A 21097-nucleotide genomic window follows, 5' to 3' on the forward strand; every position below is an offset into this window, starting at 1 on the left:
GTTTATAATGTGTTTAAAGCCAAGCCTAAATCCAAAATGTCTGCCCTTATCTAATTTTTTAAACATTCACATATTCACATAGACTGCATGAAAACACAATGCATGTGCGAGTTTATGAGATCCAACTCCGAGCACATATTTTATAGTTAAGTTATCATTAACAGAAAACAATGAATAGAATAAGTTTGTTAGCTGAGAACATATAGGCAGTGATAAAGAGGCAAATGGAAGAGGAAAATTTGCCTAAGAGGGAAGAGAAGATATGGAAGGTTGTAACAAGGGCTGCCTTTTTGGAAGAGCTAAAGAAGTTGAGTTTCTTGGCAGCACCTATGGTGGCTGTCACTGTTTCACAGTACCTTATGCAAGTTGTATCTATGATAATGGTGGGACATCTTGGACAACTCTCAATCTCAAGTCTCTCCATCGCCACCTCTTTCACCAACGTCACTGGCTTCAGTCCACTGGTATATTGTTTCTCAATTTCTCCTGCATTTGCTTTATTCAGTTTATAATTGAATGCAAAATGAATCTATCTTGATGTTGTTGCAAAGAAAAATGACAGGATGTGATTCTTGTATTTATAGAGTGCATGAGTTATATTTGAGTTTTCAAGTCAGCAGGTTAATTAATTCAAACTTGTCAAGTCTATGATTGATATTATCTTTTAACTATCGACCAGTTTGGATTGGCCTGTGCATTGGAGACTCTCTGTGGACAAGCTTACGGAGCAAAGCAATATCATAAGCTTGGAACCTACACTTACTCATCCATAATTATTCTCATTCCAATTTGTTTCCCAATATCTGTTATTTGGATATTCATGGACAAAATATTAGTACTGTTAGGCCAAGACCCTCAAGTTTCAGCTGAGGCCTGCAAATACTCCATTTGTCTCATACCTGCACTACTCGGATTTGCCGTTCTTCGTTCACTAATTCACTACCTCCAGTCTCAGAGTTTGATTCTCCCAATGTTCTTGAGCTCATGTGCAACTCTGTGTGCCCATATCCTCCTTTGTTGGACTCTAGTATATAAGGTGGACTTGGGAAATAGAGGAGCAGCGTTATCCCTGTGTCTATCTTATTGGTTGAATGTGATCGTCCTTGGACTTTACATTAGATACTCTTCATCATGTGAGAAAACCTGCACTTTCATCTTGAGTGACATTTTCTCAAGCATTAAGGAGTTTCTTCGTTTCGCACTTCCTTCTGTTGTAATGATATGGTAATTACTAGATTTCACCGTACAACAAGAAAATGTGCTAGTTTAATTCTGTTAGAATTTCTTTTCTTAATTGTTTATAATGTGTTCATTTCATGTGAATAACTAGTCTTGAATGGTGGTCATTTGAGATTGTCATCTTGCTCTCCGGACTTTTACCAAATTCAAAACTTGAAACTTCGGTGCTTTCTATATGGTATGCTTAATTCCAGAACTGTTATTTTAGGTTTGTTGACTCAGGGAGTTCAAATAGAATTTTATTGAGACCTTTAATCTTTAATATGCAGCCTTATTACTACATCCTTACACTACGTTATACCATGTGGATTTGGTGCTGCTGCAAGGTTTGATCTATATCTTTTCTCAGAAGCATGTGTATAGGTGTGGACATAATGTTTGATTATAACTATGTGCTTAAACATATGCATCCACCATTTCTAGCACTCGGGTTTCAAATGAACTAGGAGCTGGGAATCCAGGGGCAGCTCGATTGGCTGTCTATGTTGTAATGATTCTTGCCGTCAGTGAGGCAGTCATAGTGAGCATAACTCTCTTCTTCTGCCGCTATGTTTTGGGATATGCATACACCAATGACAAGGAAGTTGTTGATTATGTCATAGAATTAGCTCCCCTGCTTTGTCTCTCTGTTATCATGGATAGCATGCAAGCTGTACTCTCTGGTAGGTTTCCAGTCATTCTACAAAAAGTAAATACATATTTACCTACTTATCATTGTCTTTCTGAGTCTTGTTTACAGAAAGACCAATAATACAAGTTTATTTTTGGAATCAGAGGTAGCTAGAGGAAGTGGGTGGCAGCGCATAGGAGCTTATGTCAATCTTGGGGCTTATTATCTTGTTGGAATTCCGGTAGCTGCTGTGTTGTGTTTCGCTCTGCATCTTAGAGGGAAAGGCCTTTGGATTGGAATAGTGACAGGCTCAGCTGTTCAAGCGATGTTGCTTGCCCTCGTAACATCTTTCACAAATTGGCAAAAACAGGTTCCAATTCCATTGCAACCTTTTGTTCCTGAAGTGTTTGCTTCTTTCAATCCTTCATGTCCCATTTTCTTGCTTGCAATGTGGGACTGCTTTTGCAAGAAAATAAAATTCTATCATGTTATCTTACCATATCCTGGAAATCAAATAGAGTTTCATTCGATACTTTTGACAAAAGAAACAATGTTGGCTGATTTTAATTTCCATGTGGACATTCCTCAGGCAATCATGGCAAGGGAGAGAATATTTGAGGGAACATTTTCAGCTGAACACCAACCGGATAGAGGCAGAAGCACTTCTCCTGATATCAGAATCTTTGAAGGATAGCTAAAGGTTTATCTGCCATTTTATACCCCGAGGTTCTGTTGTTACATTTGTAATAGATCAATTTAATTGCAGAGCAAACTAACTGGAAAACCAAAAAACTAAAAAGAAAGATGACTTCGATTTTATATTTGCAGTTGTAATAGACTCTCTTCCTCTTTGTGGTAGACTAGCACTTCATTATTTAGTTTTCAAGTTCATACATGGATGATTATTAAGTCTTTAATTGAACCATAATGTGACACCTCGAACAGGAGCAGGACAAGCAAGATCTGTCAAGCAGAGGTATTTTTCTGTCCTCTTTCTTATCATGAAGATGAGATCAAATATCAAAATAATCTGTTAGTTCAATGGGTTCTTCTTCATAGTTAATAAATCCAACCCCTAATTATTTCCTGAAGGATTGGATTAATTACTCATCAATGCTGTTATACAAAGTGCATACATCATTACTTCCTCTTCCAATGGCTTTCACAACTGGTAAAATCAGAATTTAAGTCGATTCATCTCCATTATACAAAATTATACAAACATCATTCCCTGCCGCTCTTCTTTTGTTTCTAATCTAAAGCAAAATCAAGGGTAGGTCACAATTTCACTACCAGAACAAATTGAAACATTTTAAGCTTACAGATCGCTACATATAGCTTGCAAACAAACAAGGCTACGGAGGAAATAGAATAATAAATCAAACAAACTCAGCTACTGATCGGTGTAATTACAGTTTCAGGACCAATATCTTTTACTCTGCTTTTGGGATATTTTAGGTCATTCTTTAGATATCACAAAAAAACACTATTGAGTCAAGAGAAGAATAAAGACTACCAACAAGTCCGAACTAAAATACATAAAATTCTTTACAGCAATTTATAATTTTTTTTTTTTTTGTTTTTCATAATATAAAGCAAAGTACTATTATATTCTAAAAGTCCAACAGAAAATTAGCAGAAAGGAAATTCGATCCCTTTCCAAGAAAAGCAAAATACATGAACCTTTTTCTTTCTTTATCCCAAGGTGCCAGCCCGCCCGCCGACCAGCCTCTGATCAGCACCATGCATGATCTATCACATACACACCGATACTTGTTATTTGCTTTATTGCCTTCCCTTCACTGAGAAGTAAAGTAATTATTGAAAATCATATACTTAGCATGCAAGCGAGCTAGTAAGGGGGAGGAGGAGGGCGCTGCCACGGAGGAGGTGGTCTGTAGGGATCAAAGTATGGAGGTGGAGGACCGGGGGGTGGCGGATGATGATGATGAGGTGGTGCAAAAGGTGGAGGAGGATGGGGAGGACCTGGTGGTGGAGGAGGAGGATAAAATTCAGGACGCGGTGGAGGTGGAGGCGGGGGACCACGAAGGTATGGTGGTGGTGGTGGTCCTGGAGGAGGAGAATAAGGGTCGGGCGGCGGTGGCGGAGGTGGGTGTCTGTGGAATGGCATGTTTTGAAAGTTAGTTGATAAGTGAAAGAGAAAGAAGAGAAATGGTGATCTGGATTTTGATGTCAAAAGGTTTGAAGTTGTTATATAGAAATTAGAATAAGAAGTTTCTAGATGTCAATTGACTATTAGTTGATTGACTCTTAGGTGAAGACGTGTATATTTTTACTTAGCCAAGAAGAATCCAACGGCTGGGCTATTGCTGTAGTCAAACAGTCAATCCCACGTGCCGTGTTTTAACTGCATGTAATTCTATGTACTTTATAATAATCTCTTCTTCTTGAAAGAGAGAGATTTACGTGTCAGCAGATAAAATCACATGTAGAAAGTTTGACTATCACCTCAGCCAATCTTTAAACCACCGCCGTGGGAGTTGCGAGATCAATTCTATTACGATACGTCAAGTTAACAGCGTTTTATTACAGTATATTTATTTATACGTGGCTTCTCGTTCCCAATTAATTAACATTTTTTACGTTAACTTTTTATTTAATTAACTCGTTTGTCTTAAAAGGTGAGCATGGTTAAAATGTAGAATTGGAATCAAAACTGACCTTATTATAATCTGGTTTTTGTTCTAAAAAATTAGAATTAAAAATTCTCAGATACAATTCTAGTTATTACGGTGCTGAAACTAGGAACTGAAACCGGAACTAAAATTGGAACCGAGGTCTAGGTATTCAAATAAGGATCTAAACTGAATTGTAATTTTTGTAAAATTTGAGAACGTATTTGTCATTTTATTTAATATAGGGGAAAGTAACCTAGATACTCGAAACCAGAACTAGCTAGTTTCAGTTCTCTAAAAAAATGCAAGATACCTGAAATGATCACCCCGAGCCCCCAGTTTGTCCAGTCCTAGTTTCAGAATACTACAAGACTTGAGCACACGGCCATCGTAATGACTTAATTATTAATTTAGAAGAGAAAACTTGGAAAGAATTATGTAGCATATGATCCTGCAGCTATAGTCTTTGTGCGTCTAAAGTCATGTAAACATTTTTTGTAGATAAGAAATTAATGGGAACAATTCAATACAAAACATAAACAAGTTTAATTCTTTAGGCAGTGAAACAGGCGTGTAATTCTTATATATATGAAAAATGGAATATATGTACTTAAAATTAATATTTGAATACGGTACTTGATCATAATGCAAAGAGTGAACTAAAGAAGTAGAATTTTATTGATGAACATGTAATTCTGATCACTATGATTTATCAGAATTATTCCTATGAATCGTATTATTGAATTGATTAGCAAAGAAACAGACAAGAAATTGACATTATATTAAAACTTTTCCATGCACTGGTACACTGCATTCAAGACTATACCCTATATAATCATAACCATACAGATACAATGTTTATTCAGTCACTGAATGCCATTAAGACTGAATAACCATACAGATACATATCAAAGTTATGAGCAACGCTAATAAGGTGGAGGAGGAGGATGAGACCCAGGCGGAGGCGGTGGACCTGGAGGCGAAGGACCTGGAGGCGGAGGATGAGCAAATGGAGGAGGAGGACCCGGAGGAGGTGGCCCTGGTGGAGGTGGCTGGTAGACAGAGGGTGGTGGTGGCCCTGGAGGTCCTGAGGGTGGAGGTGGCGCAAAGGGATCTGGTGGTGGTGGACGTGGAGGCGGGGGCCCAAAGGGGTCTGCTGGTGGTGGTGGTGGAGGATGCCTATGATGAGTCATTTCCTTGAGAATTCTATGAACAGAAAGTAATTATGTGATGGGGTTCCATGTCAAAGTTAGTGGACTTAATTATAGAGGGGTGATAGAAGAATGTAGAACCTGAAAATACTTGAAAGACTTGTAGTTGAAGCTGAGACTGACTGGTAGTTCCCAAATTGATCTTAAAACTATGCAAAAGCGCGGAAGGATCAAAATTTATTCTTGTATGGAAAGGAAGTGCCAGGAAGCCGCTAATGGATTTGCGGCCAGATGTAAAGAGATGGCTTCTGGGCTCTACAATCTAATTAATGGAACAAATATCCAACTTTCAAAGGAGCAGAGAATGATAGTTTACTATCATCATATCTGATCGTGACAAGTGATAAATGTTACGTTTGAAGAAACCCTTGCCCTTTAGTAATTGACAATTTGAGGCTTGTACAGACTGACACTTGGGCATCTTATGTTTTGGGTTTGGGCTCCAATTTTTATTTTTATTGGATATATGTTTGGGGGGTGTGACTAGGGCAAGCGAGGATACGTGTCCGTCCCATTGCCATTGGAGGAGGGGATTATAACATAAAATTCGAAGATGAGGATTGCTCTCTTCGCCCCTCCGTGTCCCAATCCCAAAAATATTATAATTTTATATTAAAATATTTAAAGAGTCCTATTAGTATCATGTATGTGATTAAGACTTCAAGGCTTTAGAACTCTATTATTTTGTAGTTTTGTGTATTTCATTATGATGAAAAACTCAACTGGTGATTAAACTTTTTACTTGAACATGATTCAGTCTTTATGCATCAATTCTACGATATGTAAATGTTTGTACTTTGTAGATGCAGGATCCATATATGCTCCAAACCCTTATTAGTTCATTTTTTTTTTTTTAAACTCTCCACACTTTCATTTACACAATAAACTCACCATTGAAACTGATTTACTTTTAGATTAAATCTTTCATTTATTTCATGATCAGATTCCAATTTAATTTAGCTGGTGACAAAAGTATTTGTTATGTAAATCCACAATCAATTCTCTGCCTAATCACACACACAAACAAAACAGATAACACACACGCAATTCAGAATCAAAATCAATCAACTCAAGAACACCAAATATACCGTAATTCACCTTTCCACAATAGAAAGACTACATCCACGTTGAGCTCCAGGAATTTTTTAGGGCTTACTGCACTAGGAATAAACTGTTATTATAGATTACAAACTGCTCTCAACGATTCACCAAATATCAATCTTTAACCCACTCACACAAACCTGAAATCTCTAGAGAAGACCTGACCCAGTCTTTCTAAACCTGAAGGAAAAACCCACCCTCACCCAAGATTACACAGATTCTAAACTGAAAACAAGATTGACAACAAACTCACAACACAAGAGCAAAACTCGATCTGTCGCACAAAGAGAAGAAGCAAAAAAAATTCGTTTCTATGTAAAGAACTCTTCCTTTATATAGTTTGACTTCATGAGCTAATCCTGACCGTTAGATCTTCTTCATTTCAGCAACTGAGATTTGTTCTCATTTGCAGTGAAACGACAGCGTTTTTGTTTAGTGATCTTCTGTAGAAACGTTGACATTTTGTGCTTCGGATATTAACAATTCTCCACCTTGAAGCTCAAAACTTTTACAACCCAGATTTCCTAAGTGCAGCTCAAAATCCTAAACTCCCTTCATAGCTCGGTTACTGCCTGTTACTTGACAAACAGTAGGTTCAAGCAATGGTTGAACTTAGCAGTAGTGACAATCTTGGTACCCATATCAGCAGGATTATCTTTAGTTGGGACTTTCGTCAAGATGATCAATCCTTGGGCAACTAGATCTTAGACAAAATGAAATCTCACATCCACATGTTTGGTCCTGTCATGATAGACATGATTCTTGCTCAGGTGAATGACGCTTTGGCTGTCTGAATAAATGGTGGCTACTCCATCAATCAAATTCACTTCAGTTAGTATTCCTCGGAGCCACAATGCTTCCTTGAATACAACAGCAACAACCACATACTCTGCCTTAGTTGAGGAGAGTGCCACAATAGGCTGGAGCTGGGATTTCCAGCTCACACAATTTCCTCCCAACATGAAGACATAAGCAATGGTTGATTTTCTTGTGTCTTTATCCTCTGCAAAATCAGAATATACAAAACCCATAAGATCAAGTGAATTATATCTTTCACGGTATTCCAAACCAACATGTGAAGTGCCATTAATATACCTCAAAACCTATTTAAGGGCTAACCAGTGTTCTGACCCAGGATTTGACTGTTATCCAATCTCACATGCAAAAGCTAAGTTTTTTTTTACTCTTTTCAAAGAGTAGTATCACATGGGTGTGTTAACAAGCAAAATCATCCAAGTGGGGCGGGGCTTGATCTTAGTAAATAAGATTGATCACTGCCCCATATAGCCATTTCTAGTTTTCTGAGTTCTGATATAATTATTCAATAAATAAGATCTATTCTATTAATAATAATAATAATAACAACTAGTACATATGATATGATAGAGAAATAAAAAATAAACTAGTGGTCACATGAAGATACAAAACTCTCCAACTCTCCATTATTCTCTAGCATTATAATTAGTTAACCTCAAACCGATTCATATAGATTCTATATTTCTTCGATCTTAATTGAAATAGTTGGCACGGTTGATGAGGAATCGTCAATATTCCCTTCAACATTTTTAAACATAAACACAACCGAAATGATAGTAAAGGCTAGTGGGAAAAGGCAAACATCCAATTGTATGATACCAAAACCGATGAGGTGAATGGATGCATTAATCAATTGGATTATAGAGAAGACAATTTTACTCATCTCAATTTGCCTCTGGGCTAGCGGTTTGGCAACTTCAGTGATACGTTTCTTGAAAAATAAATATGCGTTTATAGAAAATTCAATTGATGCCAATATAAATGCAACAATATGGATCTTCAACTTGTTTTTCCATAATTGATCAATCACGAATGACATTACTTCCAACACAATTGACAAAATCGAGAGTGTATGTTTTTTCATAATTTGATAGTTGATAAAAGTCATAGTTGAGTAAACCACTTCCTTTATTTTGAGTAAATAACTTATTTTTTCTTTATTATATGAAAATATCATTCAATTGTAACTGTTGAAAACTAACATGTATGTTTTGTTTTATGTCATATTAGTTGCATTTAATTTTTTTGAAACTTCTTGTGAACCGTTTATCATTGTTGTTTCAACTGTTTATAAAAAATGCTGAGTTGACCTTAAATAACTATCTTTAACTTATCTCTTATCACACTATTAGATTAAAAAAATATGAACGGTTTACAAGAAGTGTCAAAAATTTAAATGAAAAATTTAGGTCACAATATCCTAACCTTTATCATTTATTTAAAATATTAAATCATAATTATAATTAATTTTTTAATAATTAATATATCTCTCATTAAAGTTTCTTATAGTTAATTACTATCATTTAAGTATTGATATAAATAATTTAAAAATTAAAATGATGAAAATGGTATAAAGTATTTTATAATTTAAAGATAAATGTTAAATAATTTTTTAAAGTTTTTAGTTAATTATTAACGTAAATATTTTTTTCCAGTCTCTTACAACACCAAACACCAGACTACATTATTTTAATTATGTATTTAGTATATTTAAATTTAAGTTTCAAGATCCAAATCACTTCGATCGCCTATGTTTTTTAATTTTCAAACTATGTATATTTAGTATGACTTTATTGGATGAATATGCAAATGGAAAAACATTTGATAGTAATTTATTTAAGGGTTCTATAAATAATGTAATGGAGACATTTCTCTCAAGACTTTTTAAAAGACATTTATTGATTTTCTCTTAAAAAAAAAATAAATAAAAATTAGTAATCACTTATGCAAGTAATTATATTTAATTATTTGACATAAATTTAGTTTTAACTACATCATAACATAATTGTTTTTACGTAAGTATGATAAATAATAAAATATTCGTTTAAAAATATATTACAGTTAATCACCACCTATAAATTTAAGTATTGTGCTAATGTTTATATAGTTAATTAGTAATTACTAATATTTATAATATAATATCATAATCAATTAAGTAATCATTTAATTATGTAATCATACTATAATGTAATGTTATAGTGAATTAAGTAATCACACTATAAATCTTTAATGTAATATTATAATTAATTAAATTTTTAATCATTTAATTAAGTCTGTACTAATGTTTATAATGAAATGTTATAGTTGATTAAGTAATTATATTATAAATCTATAATGTAATGCTATAATTAATTAAATTTCTAATTATTTAATTAAGTAATATACTAAATGTTATAAGTCAATTAATTAAGTAGTAATAAATTAATGTAATACTATAAATCAATTAAGTAATGTTATAAATTATAATTAATTAAGTAATCATTTAACTATAATGTAATGTTATAATTGATTAAGTATGATATTTAACTAGTAATAAAATTTATTAATGTTTATCAATTTATCATATATAATTAATTAAATGCTAATTTACTATATGTATACTTAGAACTTGATAATTGAAGTAAATAACTAAATATATTATTATTCAATCAAATATATTATTTTATTCAAAAATAATTTTAAAAATTTAAAACACTTTTAATTGGATCATAATTCCCATTATTCACTTAATTAATCAAAACTTTAATATTAATATATTATAATATATTAAAGTTTTTAATATGGTGTAATTTATATGTAATAAGTATAATTGTATATTTATTTAATTAGGTTATTCTAAAAATTTAACTTTTTCTATTTTAAATCTTTTTATATGTAAAATAATAAAACCCCCCATTATTCACATTTCACAAATATTTCATTGCAGTCCAGGTTCCAAAATAGGTTCTAAACAGGTTCTTAAACAAGTTCCAAACAGGTTCCAAAATAGGTTTCAAAAATCGGTTCCAAACAGGTTCTAAACCAGGTACCCGCTACAAGTTCCAAATAGAGTACCCGTTTTAGGTTCTTTTTCCAGGTTCCGATTCCGGTTCCTCCACGCATAAGAACCGAAACCAAAACCGGATCTAGAGTCGCACAGTGTCGGTTCCAATAAAATGGAACCAGAACCTACCCGCATAGTGCCGGTTCCGGGTAGGTTATGGTTCCGGTTCTACCCGCTACCCGTGCTCACCGCTAATTCGACATAAAACGACTCAGCAATGATATTGCAAAGGAGAGGTCAAGTCTGGTGCTAATCATGGCATACATAATTGACCCTATTACATTTGCATATGGGACTTGTTCCATCTCTATTAACCTTGGGACATTGGTGTTTGCTAAGTGTGAAATGACTAGCTAAAGGCATAGATACAACCTTTGATTCAGCCATATTAAACTTAGAAACTAGTTTTTGCAAGTAGGAGCTTTGAGTTAATCTTAATTCATGACAGTTTCTATTCCTATATAAAACCATTGCTAATATATTTTTAGCATATCCTAAGTCTTTCATGTCAAACTCGGCCTTAAGTTTACCCTTTAATCCATCTATTTTAGATTTAGATTTGCTAATCAAGAGCATATCATCCACATATAAGAGTAAATACAAATGCATATCATTATCCAAAGCAAAATAAAAGCAACTATCATATTTGCTCCTGTTAAACCCAATGCTTAAAATGAATGCATCAAACCTTTTGTACCACTGCCTAGGGGATTGTTTTAGTCCATATAATGACTTATGAAGCAAACACACATAATTTGGAAATCTTTTATCAACTAATCCAACAGGTTGTCTCATATATATTTTCTCTTCTAGGTTTCCATGTAGAAAAGCAGTCTTAACGTCTAGTTGCTCTAGTTCTAGATCATAATGTGCAACTATAGACAACATAATCCTAATTGTTTTATTCTTAACTATTGGTGAGAAAATTTCACTAAAGTCAATGTCTTCCCTTTGTGTGTAACCTTTAGCTACAAGTCTAACCTTATACCTAGGAGGGTCAGAAGAGTTTATACCTTCTTTTACCTTGAATATCCATCGACATTCAACTGGTTTCTAATCTTTTGGCGTTGGAACCAAGGACCAAGTTCTGTTGATTTTCAGGGACTGCATTTCTTCCTCCATCGCAGCTTGCCATTTGTCCTTGTCCTTTGATATGATTGCTACCTCATAGCTATCAGGTTCTGATCTTAGTACTTTAGCTCCAGCCACCAGTGTAGTGAAGATCAGATCAGCATAGGAATATCTTGCTGGAGGTCTGATCTCTCTGCAGGTCTTGTCTCTGGTTAGCTGATACTGTGCCAGGGATTCTTCTTAGGTTGGTTCTAAGTTCTCAGTTGGTTCACCCTCCTGGTTATGATCCAGGGCTGCCATTTCAGTTTCCTCATCTGGATTTTCTTTATTAGGTTGAATATTTAAGGGCTCCACCTCAATTTGTGTCCCTGTATTTGGTTCTTGACTCATAGGATCAATGCTAGATGTACTTGCATCAGGGTTAGTAGTTTTGCAAGGAAAAATATTTTCATTAAAAATAACATCCCTACTGATTATAACTTTAACCCCTAGTGATGTTCTTTCCCATAATCTAAACCCCTTAGTCCCTTCTTGATAACCGAGGAAAACACACTTTAGTGACCTAGATTCAAGTTTCTCTTCATTTGTGTGTGCATAGGTTGCACACCCAAAGACCCTAAGGTGGTTTAGGTTTGGCTTTCTTTTGGACCATCTCTCCTCAGGACAGGTGAAACCTATTGCACTAGAGGGGCTTCTATTGACTAAATATGTTGCAGTGTTGAGGGCTTCTCCCCAAAAGGTCTTAGGTAATCTTGATGTGAACAGTAAGCATCTCACCTTTTCTAACAACGTCCTATTCATTCTCTCAGCTACTCCATTTTGCTGAGGAGTTCCCCTGATTGTTTTGTGTCTCAAAATACCCTGATCACTATTGTATCTATCAAACTCTGAATTGCAGAACTCTAGCCCATTATCTGTCCTAAGGGCTTTAACCTTTCTGTCCACTGGTTTTTCTACAAGTGTTTGCCAATTCTTGAACCTATCTAAAGCCTCATTTTTAGATCTAAGTAGAAAAACCCAAACTTTCTTACTGTAGTCATCCACTATCGACAAGAAATAGTTGCTGCCCCAATGAGATTTTATCTTTTTTGGACCCCAAAGATCAGCATGTAAGTATTCTAAATAATTAGTGGCCTGGTGTGTCCCCTTATGAAAACTTAACCTATGTTGCTTCCCCATTATACAAGTTTCACAAAACTTCATATCATTAATGACATCCCTACCAAACAACCCCTGTTTACTTAGAGTATCTAGGCCTTTTTGGCTCATATGCCCTAACCTTAAATGTCATTTTTTAGTGTCTATCAGATTTGTAGTAAGCAAACAATCAAAATAGTGACCCCCACTCAAGATGTACATCCCATTCCTCTTTACCCCACTAAGTATTATGTTGTTACCCTTATAGACATTTAAGCAACCATTTTCTACCTTATAACAACACCCAGATTCATCCAAGGTTCCTAGTGAAATCAAGTTTCTCTTAAGATCTGGAATATATCTAACCTTAGTTAGTTTGACTAGTTTCCATTATCCATCCTCAAAGATATACTACCAACTCCCTGAACCTTACATGCATTGTTGTGTCCCATAAACACAGTCTCAAGGTCATTTGGTTCAAAATCTTGGAACCAATTTTTGTTTGGACTCATGTGGAATGAGCAACCAAAATCTAACACCTATTCCCCTATGGTATCAGCCTTAGACACTGTTAGGATCTCTGATTCTTCAATGCTATGTTTAGTGGTGGCTAAATTGCTCTCAGTGTTAGACTGTTTTTGTTTCCTAATCCACTCAAAATAGTTTTTCTTTAGATGACCAGTCTTATTGCAATAGAAACATTTTTGGGTTCCCCTTTTGGATTTATTACTGTGTTTACCTTTATTTTTGTTCCTAGGGCCACTACCGTGATGAGGATTACTACCCACTTGACTAATTTCACCATTACCCTTAACGAACAGGCTATTACCACTCCTCTTCTGAACCCTAAGTTCTAACTCCCTAGCTTTTAACCCAACAATGATTAAATCTACACTAGGTACAATGCCAGTGTACTACAAAACATTTTTTACTACCTGATATTCATCAGTCAAGGAATTAAAAGAATCATGGCAAGGCTGGAGTCATTGAGTTCTTGATCAGTACCCTTGAGAACCAGGGTCATTTTCAAGAACTCATCAAAGTTTTCCTCAATAGTCCTATTACTATCTATTTTATACGAAAACAGGGCACCTTTTAAGTGTGCTAGATTAGGAGTTGATTGTAAAGAATAGAGAGATTCAAGCTTACCTTAGGCCGATTGGGGTTTCAAACCTATCGACCTTGCACAACACACTGTCGGTAAGGTTCATGATGATTAAATTGTAGGCCTCTTCATCCACTTCAGCCTTCTTCTTCAACTTCTCCTCCAGCCACTTGGTGGAATCTTTCTCCAATACGATAGATAATTTGTTGTGGGACAACAAAGCTTTCATCTTCTTCCTCAAACTTCCAAAATTGATCTTTCCATCATACTGGGTGATCTCAACCCTAGTTGTACTCATGATTGAATGTGTTTGTTTTTGTGTTTGGTGATTACTAAACAGAACCCAAAGAAACGAACCAAGATTGGTCTCTCCTTCTCAAATTGATATCCTGAATTTACAAAATTTCTAATCCTAGACTCTCCCAAACCTTTAATCAAGAAATCCCCAATTTATGACCAAACCCTAGATTTCAAAAAAATCAAGAAACCCTAGGATTGACAACACTAACCGTGCTTTGATACCACTGTTATGTAAATCCACAATCAATTCTCTACCTAATCACACGCACAAACAAAACAGATAACACACACACTACAGAATCAAAATTAATCAACTCAAGAACACCGAATATACCGTGGTTCACCTTTCCAAAATGGAAAGACTACATCCACGTTGAGCTCCGGGAATTTTTTGGGGCTCACTGCACTAGGAATAAACTATTATTACAGATTACAAACTGCTCTCAACGATTCACCCAAATATCAATCTTTAACCCACTCACACAAACCTAAAATCTCTAGAGAAGACTTGACCCAGTCTCTCTGAACCTGAAGGAAAAACCTATCCTTACCTAAGATTACACAAATTCTAAACTGAAACAAGATTGACAACAAACTCACAACACAAGAGCAAAACTCGATCTATCGTACAAAGAGAATAAGCAGAAAAAATTTGTTTCTGTGTAAAGAACTCTTCCTTTATATAGTTTGACTTCATGGGCTAATCCTGGCCATTAGATCTTCTTCATTTCAGCGTTGAGATCTATTCTCATTTGCAGTGAAATGATAGCGTTTTTGTTTAGTGATCTTTTGTAGAAACATTGACGTTTTGTGCTTCAGATATTAACAGTATTATTATTATTACACTTTTCTCATCAGTTAAATAAAAATTCAATTTAATCATGAAATGAAAAGAAATGGCTTGATATAATTATATCCGAACGGTTCTGATTTTATATATATATATATATATATATATATAAGAAATGAGGCTTCATATATTTAAGTAATTTTAATTAGTTTCATTGTTAAAGTTATGAAGAATATTGTTAAAAAATATAGTAATGTTTAGGTATACAAACTATTTCCTACAAACTGGTGTGGCAACCATGTATGTTTGCAATATAATCTCCTTTATTTATTTAATTTATTTTTAATTTGAAGTCACACAATTATATTAAAACATGCCAGTTTAGAAGAGAATTAAAAAAAAAAAAAAAACTACGTGTTTTTGTTCTTTATTGAAGAAAAAACATATTACACCCTTTTGTTGAGCACTGCTTATATAATGATTTATATATAAAAATAAAGAAATTAACAACTCTGCATTATTTCCATAAGAACTCTATTGCTGGACGGAATGCACCTGGACTTAAATTTGATATGATTCATTATTTTCAAATGTCCGACTGATCTGATAGTGCTGGTGATTCATGTGTGACCTTCTCATCTTGTTGGACTATCTTTTTGGTTTGAATTATTGACCCCAAGTCTTCTTGATCTCTCAAATTGTCTCCACTAATTTTGAGATCATAATGAGTATTTTCAACCTTATCACTCCAAGATTTCTAGGCCTCCTTATCACTCCTTTAATGCCCAATGACTTTGTTGCCAAGCTGTAAAATATTACTAACACCTTCCCGCAAACTCTGTCGGGGCTAAAGGCACATTTGGTCTGAAAGAAATTGAGAGTTGCTCTGGACATTGGTTTGGTGAAGAGGTCAACAACTTGGTAACCAGTAGAAATATGTCGAGTGATAAGCTAACCGAGCACGTACAAAATGATAATCCAACTCGATGTGTTTACTACGAGCATGAAAGATCGGATTAATAGTCATGTGTAAAGCACTAAGATTGTCACAATATAAAATTGAAGGAGTAGACATTGAAATTTTGAGATCTCGCAAAATGAATGTTAACCACGTCAATTCAACAGCAGTATGCGCCATGACTCGATACTCCACTTCAGTATTGGAGCGGAAGATAGTATGTTGTTTCTTTGCACACCAGGAAATGCGATTTTGCCCAAGGAAAGTGCAATAACTTTGGTGGAGCGTCTGGTAGTAGGACATCCCACCAATCGGCATTTGAAAATGCACATAGATCAAGTGTAGTATTTGAAGAAAAATGTAATCCTAAGCGAATAGTCTTTTACATATCGAAGAATACGTCCAACCAGTTTTAAATGAACTACAATGGGAGCATGCATAAATTGAGATATATAATTAACACTAAATGTGAGACCTGGACGTGTAAGGGTGAGGTACTATAGTGCTCCAACAATGCTTCTAAAATAGCCTTGGTCTTCCAGAAGCGTGTCCTCATGAGAATATTTCGTTTGTGCTTCTAATGGTGTACTCATAGGCTTACAATTAACCATGTCTATTTTCTCAAGTATCGTAAGAGCATAATGGGTTTGAGAAAGATGAAGACCATCAAGTGTTTGAGAAATTTCGATGCCAAGAAAATGATAGACAGGCCCTAAGTCTTTCATTGCTAACTCACTGCTAAGAAGTTGAATGAAGGAGACGACAAGCTCATCAGTTAATCCTGTAAGAAGCATATCATCCAATAAAAGAGCAAACTTAGTGAACCATGATTCGAATGACAAATAAACAGAGATGGATTGACTAAATTGCAACAAAAAAAAAAAAGTAAAAATTTTATATTGAAGAAGAAAGGAACTAAAGCGATCAAACCAAGCACAAGACACCTATTTTAGCCCATAGAGAGCTCGTTGGAGTTTACAAACATAAGTTGGATGTTGCGGATCAGATAGTCCCGATGGTTGTGCCACATATATTTCTTCAGAAACAATATCATGCAAAAAAGCACTATTAACATCGAGTTGCCGAATGGACTATTACCAAACAAGAGTCAAAGATAGAACCAATCGTATAGTCCCCAGCTTGATGACTAGATAAAACTTTTCAGTGTAGTCGATTCCGTCAATTTGATGATTCGCTTGTGCAATTAAACGGGCCTTGAGACGATCTAGTTACCTATCAGGTTTGAGTTTTGACTTGAACACCCAATGTGAACCGATAACATACATAGACGTTGACCGTGGAACAAGTTGCCAAGTTTGAATTTTTTTGTAACGCTGCAAGCTCTTCTTCCATAGCAGCTTTCCAATTGGGATGAGCCAATGTTAATCTTATGTTGTGAGGCTCGCGAGGAACCACTGAAGACATAATTGTCATTGCATACGTTGGATTAGGTTTAATGACACCAAGTTAAGAGTGAGTGACCATGGAATGAGAAGGTTGCACAACTTCATTATTCTGCGAGAAACTCGTGTGTTGTGAAGATAAGATATTTGATAAGGGCAGGTCTGTAAGATCATTGAAAGAAGGCATTGTTGGACTATTATTTGCAAGTGGAATAACTGAAGAAGATGGACTAAATATAGAAGTTGATTCTGATATATTGTAGTGGTCAGAACTATCACCATTTAGCATGTCTGAAGTGAAAGGTACAATAGAAGGTAAAAGACTTAAGCAAGGTGGCATAGAAGATGTTGTACCTGCAAAAGAATCAATGTTAGGTTTCGAAAGCCAAAGGTCAAAAATACTAATAGAATGAGATGAATCAGGAGTGAGTGTTGTGGAACAAGAGTTCTTATAAGGAAAAACCAATTCATAAAAAACAACATGATGAGAAACAAAAAAATAAAATAAAAAATCTGCTAGAAGGATGAAAACACCTATGTCCTTTATATGAATCACTGTAGCTAACAAAAATACACGGAATAGATTTAGGATCAAGCTTATGATGTCGTGTGTCTCATGTATAAGGAAAGCATTTAAAACAGAAAACTCTAATTGAAGAATACACATGATGAGTTCCATGCAATAAAAAAATGGAGTTTCAAAATTAATCGCCAATGATGGTAACCAATTGATTAGATTAACAGCCGTAGTGAAAGCTTCTACCCACATAAATAAGGGAACACCACCATGAAAAAGCATGGTCATTCCTAATTCTTGAATAATTATGTGATGTCGTTCAACTATATCTGTCTACTCAAGAGTATAAGAATATGATATTTGATTAACTATCCCTATTGTCAAAAAATGAGATGTCAATCTAGAATTATGAAACTCACCTCCACCATCTAAATGAACAATTTTGATTTGGTTGTTGAATTGTCTCGCCACATATTTTTTAAAAGCCAAATATGCATCAACAAAATCATATTTGTTCTTCAGAGGAATAATCTAGGTATATTTAGAAAAATCATCTACAAAACAAGCATAATATTTAAATTTTGCAATAGATAAAACTGGAACAGGACCCCACAAATCATAATGAATTTTATTAAAGACACTAGTACTTGAATGTGTAGAACAAGAAAATGGTAATTTCCTAAGCTTTCCTAATTGACAACTATCACAAAGATGTTTTAGTAGCTCCTACAACTTCAATTAACCCTTATTTTTTAATAACTATAACGCTGAAGACTATGGATGTCCTAAATGTTGATGCCAAATTTCTATTGAGCCAAACTTAAAACGATGAGAGAAATGCAATTCTGGCGAGTTGGAGAGAACATAGAGATCACCCTTGTGTCTCCCTTTTATCATCAGTTGTCCTATTTTTGGTTCCTTAACACAAAAATCAACATCAGAAAATTCACAATTTACAGGAAATTGAGTAGCAAATTGGCTCACAGATAGTAAATTCTTAGTTAAATTTAGCACTAATAGTATATTTTGAAGAGGTAAAGTAGCTGCATTTTGTTTTATATTTGTATCACCAACTCCAACAATAGGCAATGAAGATCCGTCTCCAATAATTATTGAATCAGATCCCATATTTGCAAATATTAAAGAACATATCTGACTTACCTATCATGTGATTAAAAGCTCCAATGTCAGCTATGCACTCTATATCAAAAATAGCATTGTCTAAGGTAAGAGCTACAAGAGTATGAGGAATCTTGTCATTTTGATGAGACTTTTTAGGTATCAACAGCAAATCTTAGCAATATGACCCACTGGCATTGTTCTTCACGATATAGATTTTTTAAGCTGAAGTCATGCGATGTTCACTTGGTGGTGGAGGATGACGTTGTTAAGTAGAAGAAGTAGGGTTATCTGAGAAATTCTTATTCTGGCTCCTAGGTTGTGCTGCTTGGAATCCACATCCAGTGGATGTGAATTGCTATTAGGGCTATTAACGAGCCGAGCTGACTTTTTGGCTTAACAAGCTCGACTCGTGAAAAGGAAAAAGAATTCGAGCCGAGTCTTTAATTTCCTAACTCGGCTCGACTCATAAAGAGAAAAAAAGATTTCGAGTCTGGCTCACGAGTCAGCTTAGCGAGCCGAGTTAGAGCCGGCTCGTGAGCCAATAAAAGCATGCAATTTTTTTTTTAAAATTCGGTGTAGATTTTATCTCTCTCATTTATTACTCTTTCTTTTCTCTCTCTCTCATTTATTACTCTCTCTATCACTTCTTTTCTTATTGATTTGTTTCTTCTTTTCTCTCTCCAGACTATAATGCTTTTCCCCTCTAATTTATTATAGATTTGTTTCTTCTTTTCTCTCTCTCCAGACTACAATGGGTCACGGTTTCTCTCTCTCTCTTTTTTTTTTCCCTTTCTTTCTCCCTGTTTCCCTTGCTCTCTCCAGTCTCCACCAACTCTAAAGTTATTCCCTTCCTCTTCTCTTTTTTACTTATTACTTTTGGCTTTCTCTTCTTTTCTCTCCCTCTAATGACGCCTGTTTTTTCCTATTTTCTCTTTCTTTCCTTCTTTCTCCTTTTTTCCTATTTTCTCTTTCGCTCTTTCATTCTTTATCATTGTTTCCCCTTCACTCTCCACCAACTCTGATTTCTTTCCTTCTTTCTCCTTGTTTCCTTGCACTCTCCACCAAATCTAACGCCGACAACTTCCCTAAAATGGTTTGGTTTGGTTTGGTTTGGTTAGGGGAAAGGATTTAATCACGTTTTTAGGGATTTTAACATCGGGGTGTTCTTTGTCATTTTTGCAAACCTTTTGTTTTAAAAATTTTAGTTTAATCCCGTATACTTAATAGAACCTCTAAAACACCCCTAATAATTCAAGCCTGGCTCGGCTCGCGAGCCTAACAAGCCAAGCAGAGGCAGGCTCGAACTCGGCTCGAAGTCTCTCACGAATCGAGCTGAGCCGGCTCGATTCTAGACGAGGCAAGCTGTTAACGAGCCGTACTCGAGTCGGCTCGCCTCGTTGAATAGCCCTAATTGCTGTGAGTTGCCACGCTATCCTGAGAAAGGTTGTTGTGTGCACTGTTGCTATTGGCCATAGAATGCCAAATAAGGAGTGAATTGTGAAGTTGGAATATCTGCATAACTAGAGAACCAATTGCATCACTAATCAAAGTTATGAAGTTGTGAGACCAGTTTAGAGTATGATGGTCATGAGGCTTCAGCATGGTAATTGTGAAAGTTTCATACTGAGGGCGAAACTAGTGAGAAGGCAAAAAACTTTTTCTTTGTTAGGAATAGGTTTCCCAATGGCTGCAAAGCATTGTTTTAAAAACCGGACCGGCAGGCAACCCGCTCTGCTACCCGGGTCACGGTTCAACCGGTCCAACCGGTTGGACCGGCCGGTCCGGTCCGGCTTTTAAAACCATGCTACAAAGTTGTCATTTAGTCCTTTGAAGGTACAAATATGTTCCCTAATGATTTTGTCATCTTCTTTGTGTAGATATGTTACTTGTTGACGTAGTATGAATTCGTGTTCTTGCGAATCTTGAGCATATTCATTTTTTAGTGCTTCCCATACTGCATGGATTGTGTCTAAGCCAACAACAATCTAAGAGTTTCTTCAGAGAGTGTTCCGATGATCCACCGACGAAGGAGACGATC

At 35.3% G+C, this 21097-nt stretch overlaps 1 protein-coding gene across 1 annotated transcript; it reads left to right on the forward strand.

Moving 5' to 3' along the window:
* The first annotated feature begins 224 nt into the window (after positions 1-224).
* On the forward strand, positions 225-2543 carry LOC116111204 (protein DETOXIFICATION 14-like). The gene is made up of 6 exons (XM_031397399.1): positions 225-464; positions 680-1224; positions 1331-1417; positions 1509-1565; positions 1663-1901; positions 2014-2543. The coding sequence occupies exons 1-6, from the start codon at positions 225-227 to the stop codon at positions 2541-2543; spliced, it is 1698 nt and encodes a 565-aa protein (XP_031253259.1).
* The last annotated feature ends 18554 nt before the right edge of the window (positions 2544-21097 follow it).

This window comes from Pistacia vera, unplaced genomic scaffold, assembly GCF_008641045.1.
Source record: "Pistacia vera cultivar Batoury unplaced genomic scaffold, PisVer_v2 Contig63, whole genome shotgun sequence".
NCBI lineage: Eukaryota > Viridiplantae > Streptophyta > Magnoliopsida > Sapindales > Anacardiaceae > Pistacia > Pistacia vera.

Coding starts and splice junctions, on each gene's coding strand:
- LOC116111204 (XM_031397399.1), top strand. CDS start 225: ATGGAAGAGGAAAATTTGCCTAAGAGGGAAGAGAAGATATGGAAGGTT. Junction 465..679: donor TCACTGGCTTCAGTCCACTG/GTATATTGTTTC, acceptor ACTATCGACCAG/TTTGGATTGGCCTGTGCATT. Junction 1,902..2,013: donor CATGCAAGCTGTACTCTCTG/GTAGGTTTCCAG, acceptor TTTTGGAATCAG/AGGTAGCTAGAGGAAGTGGG.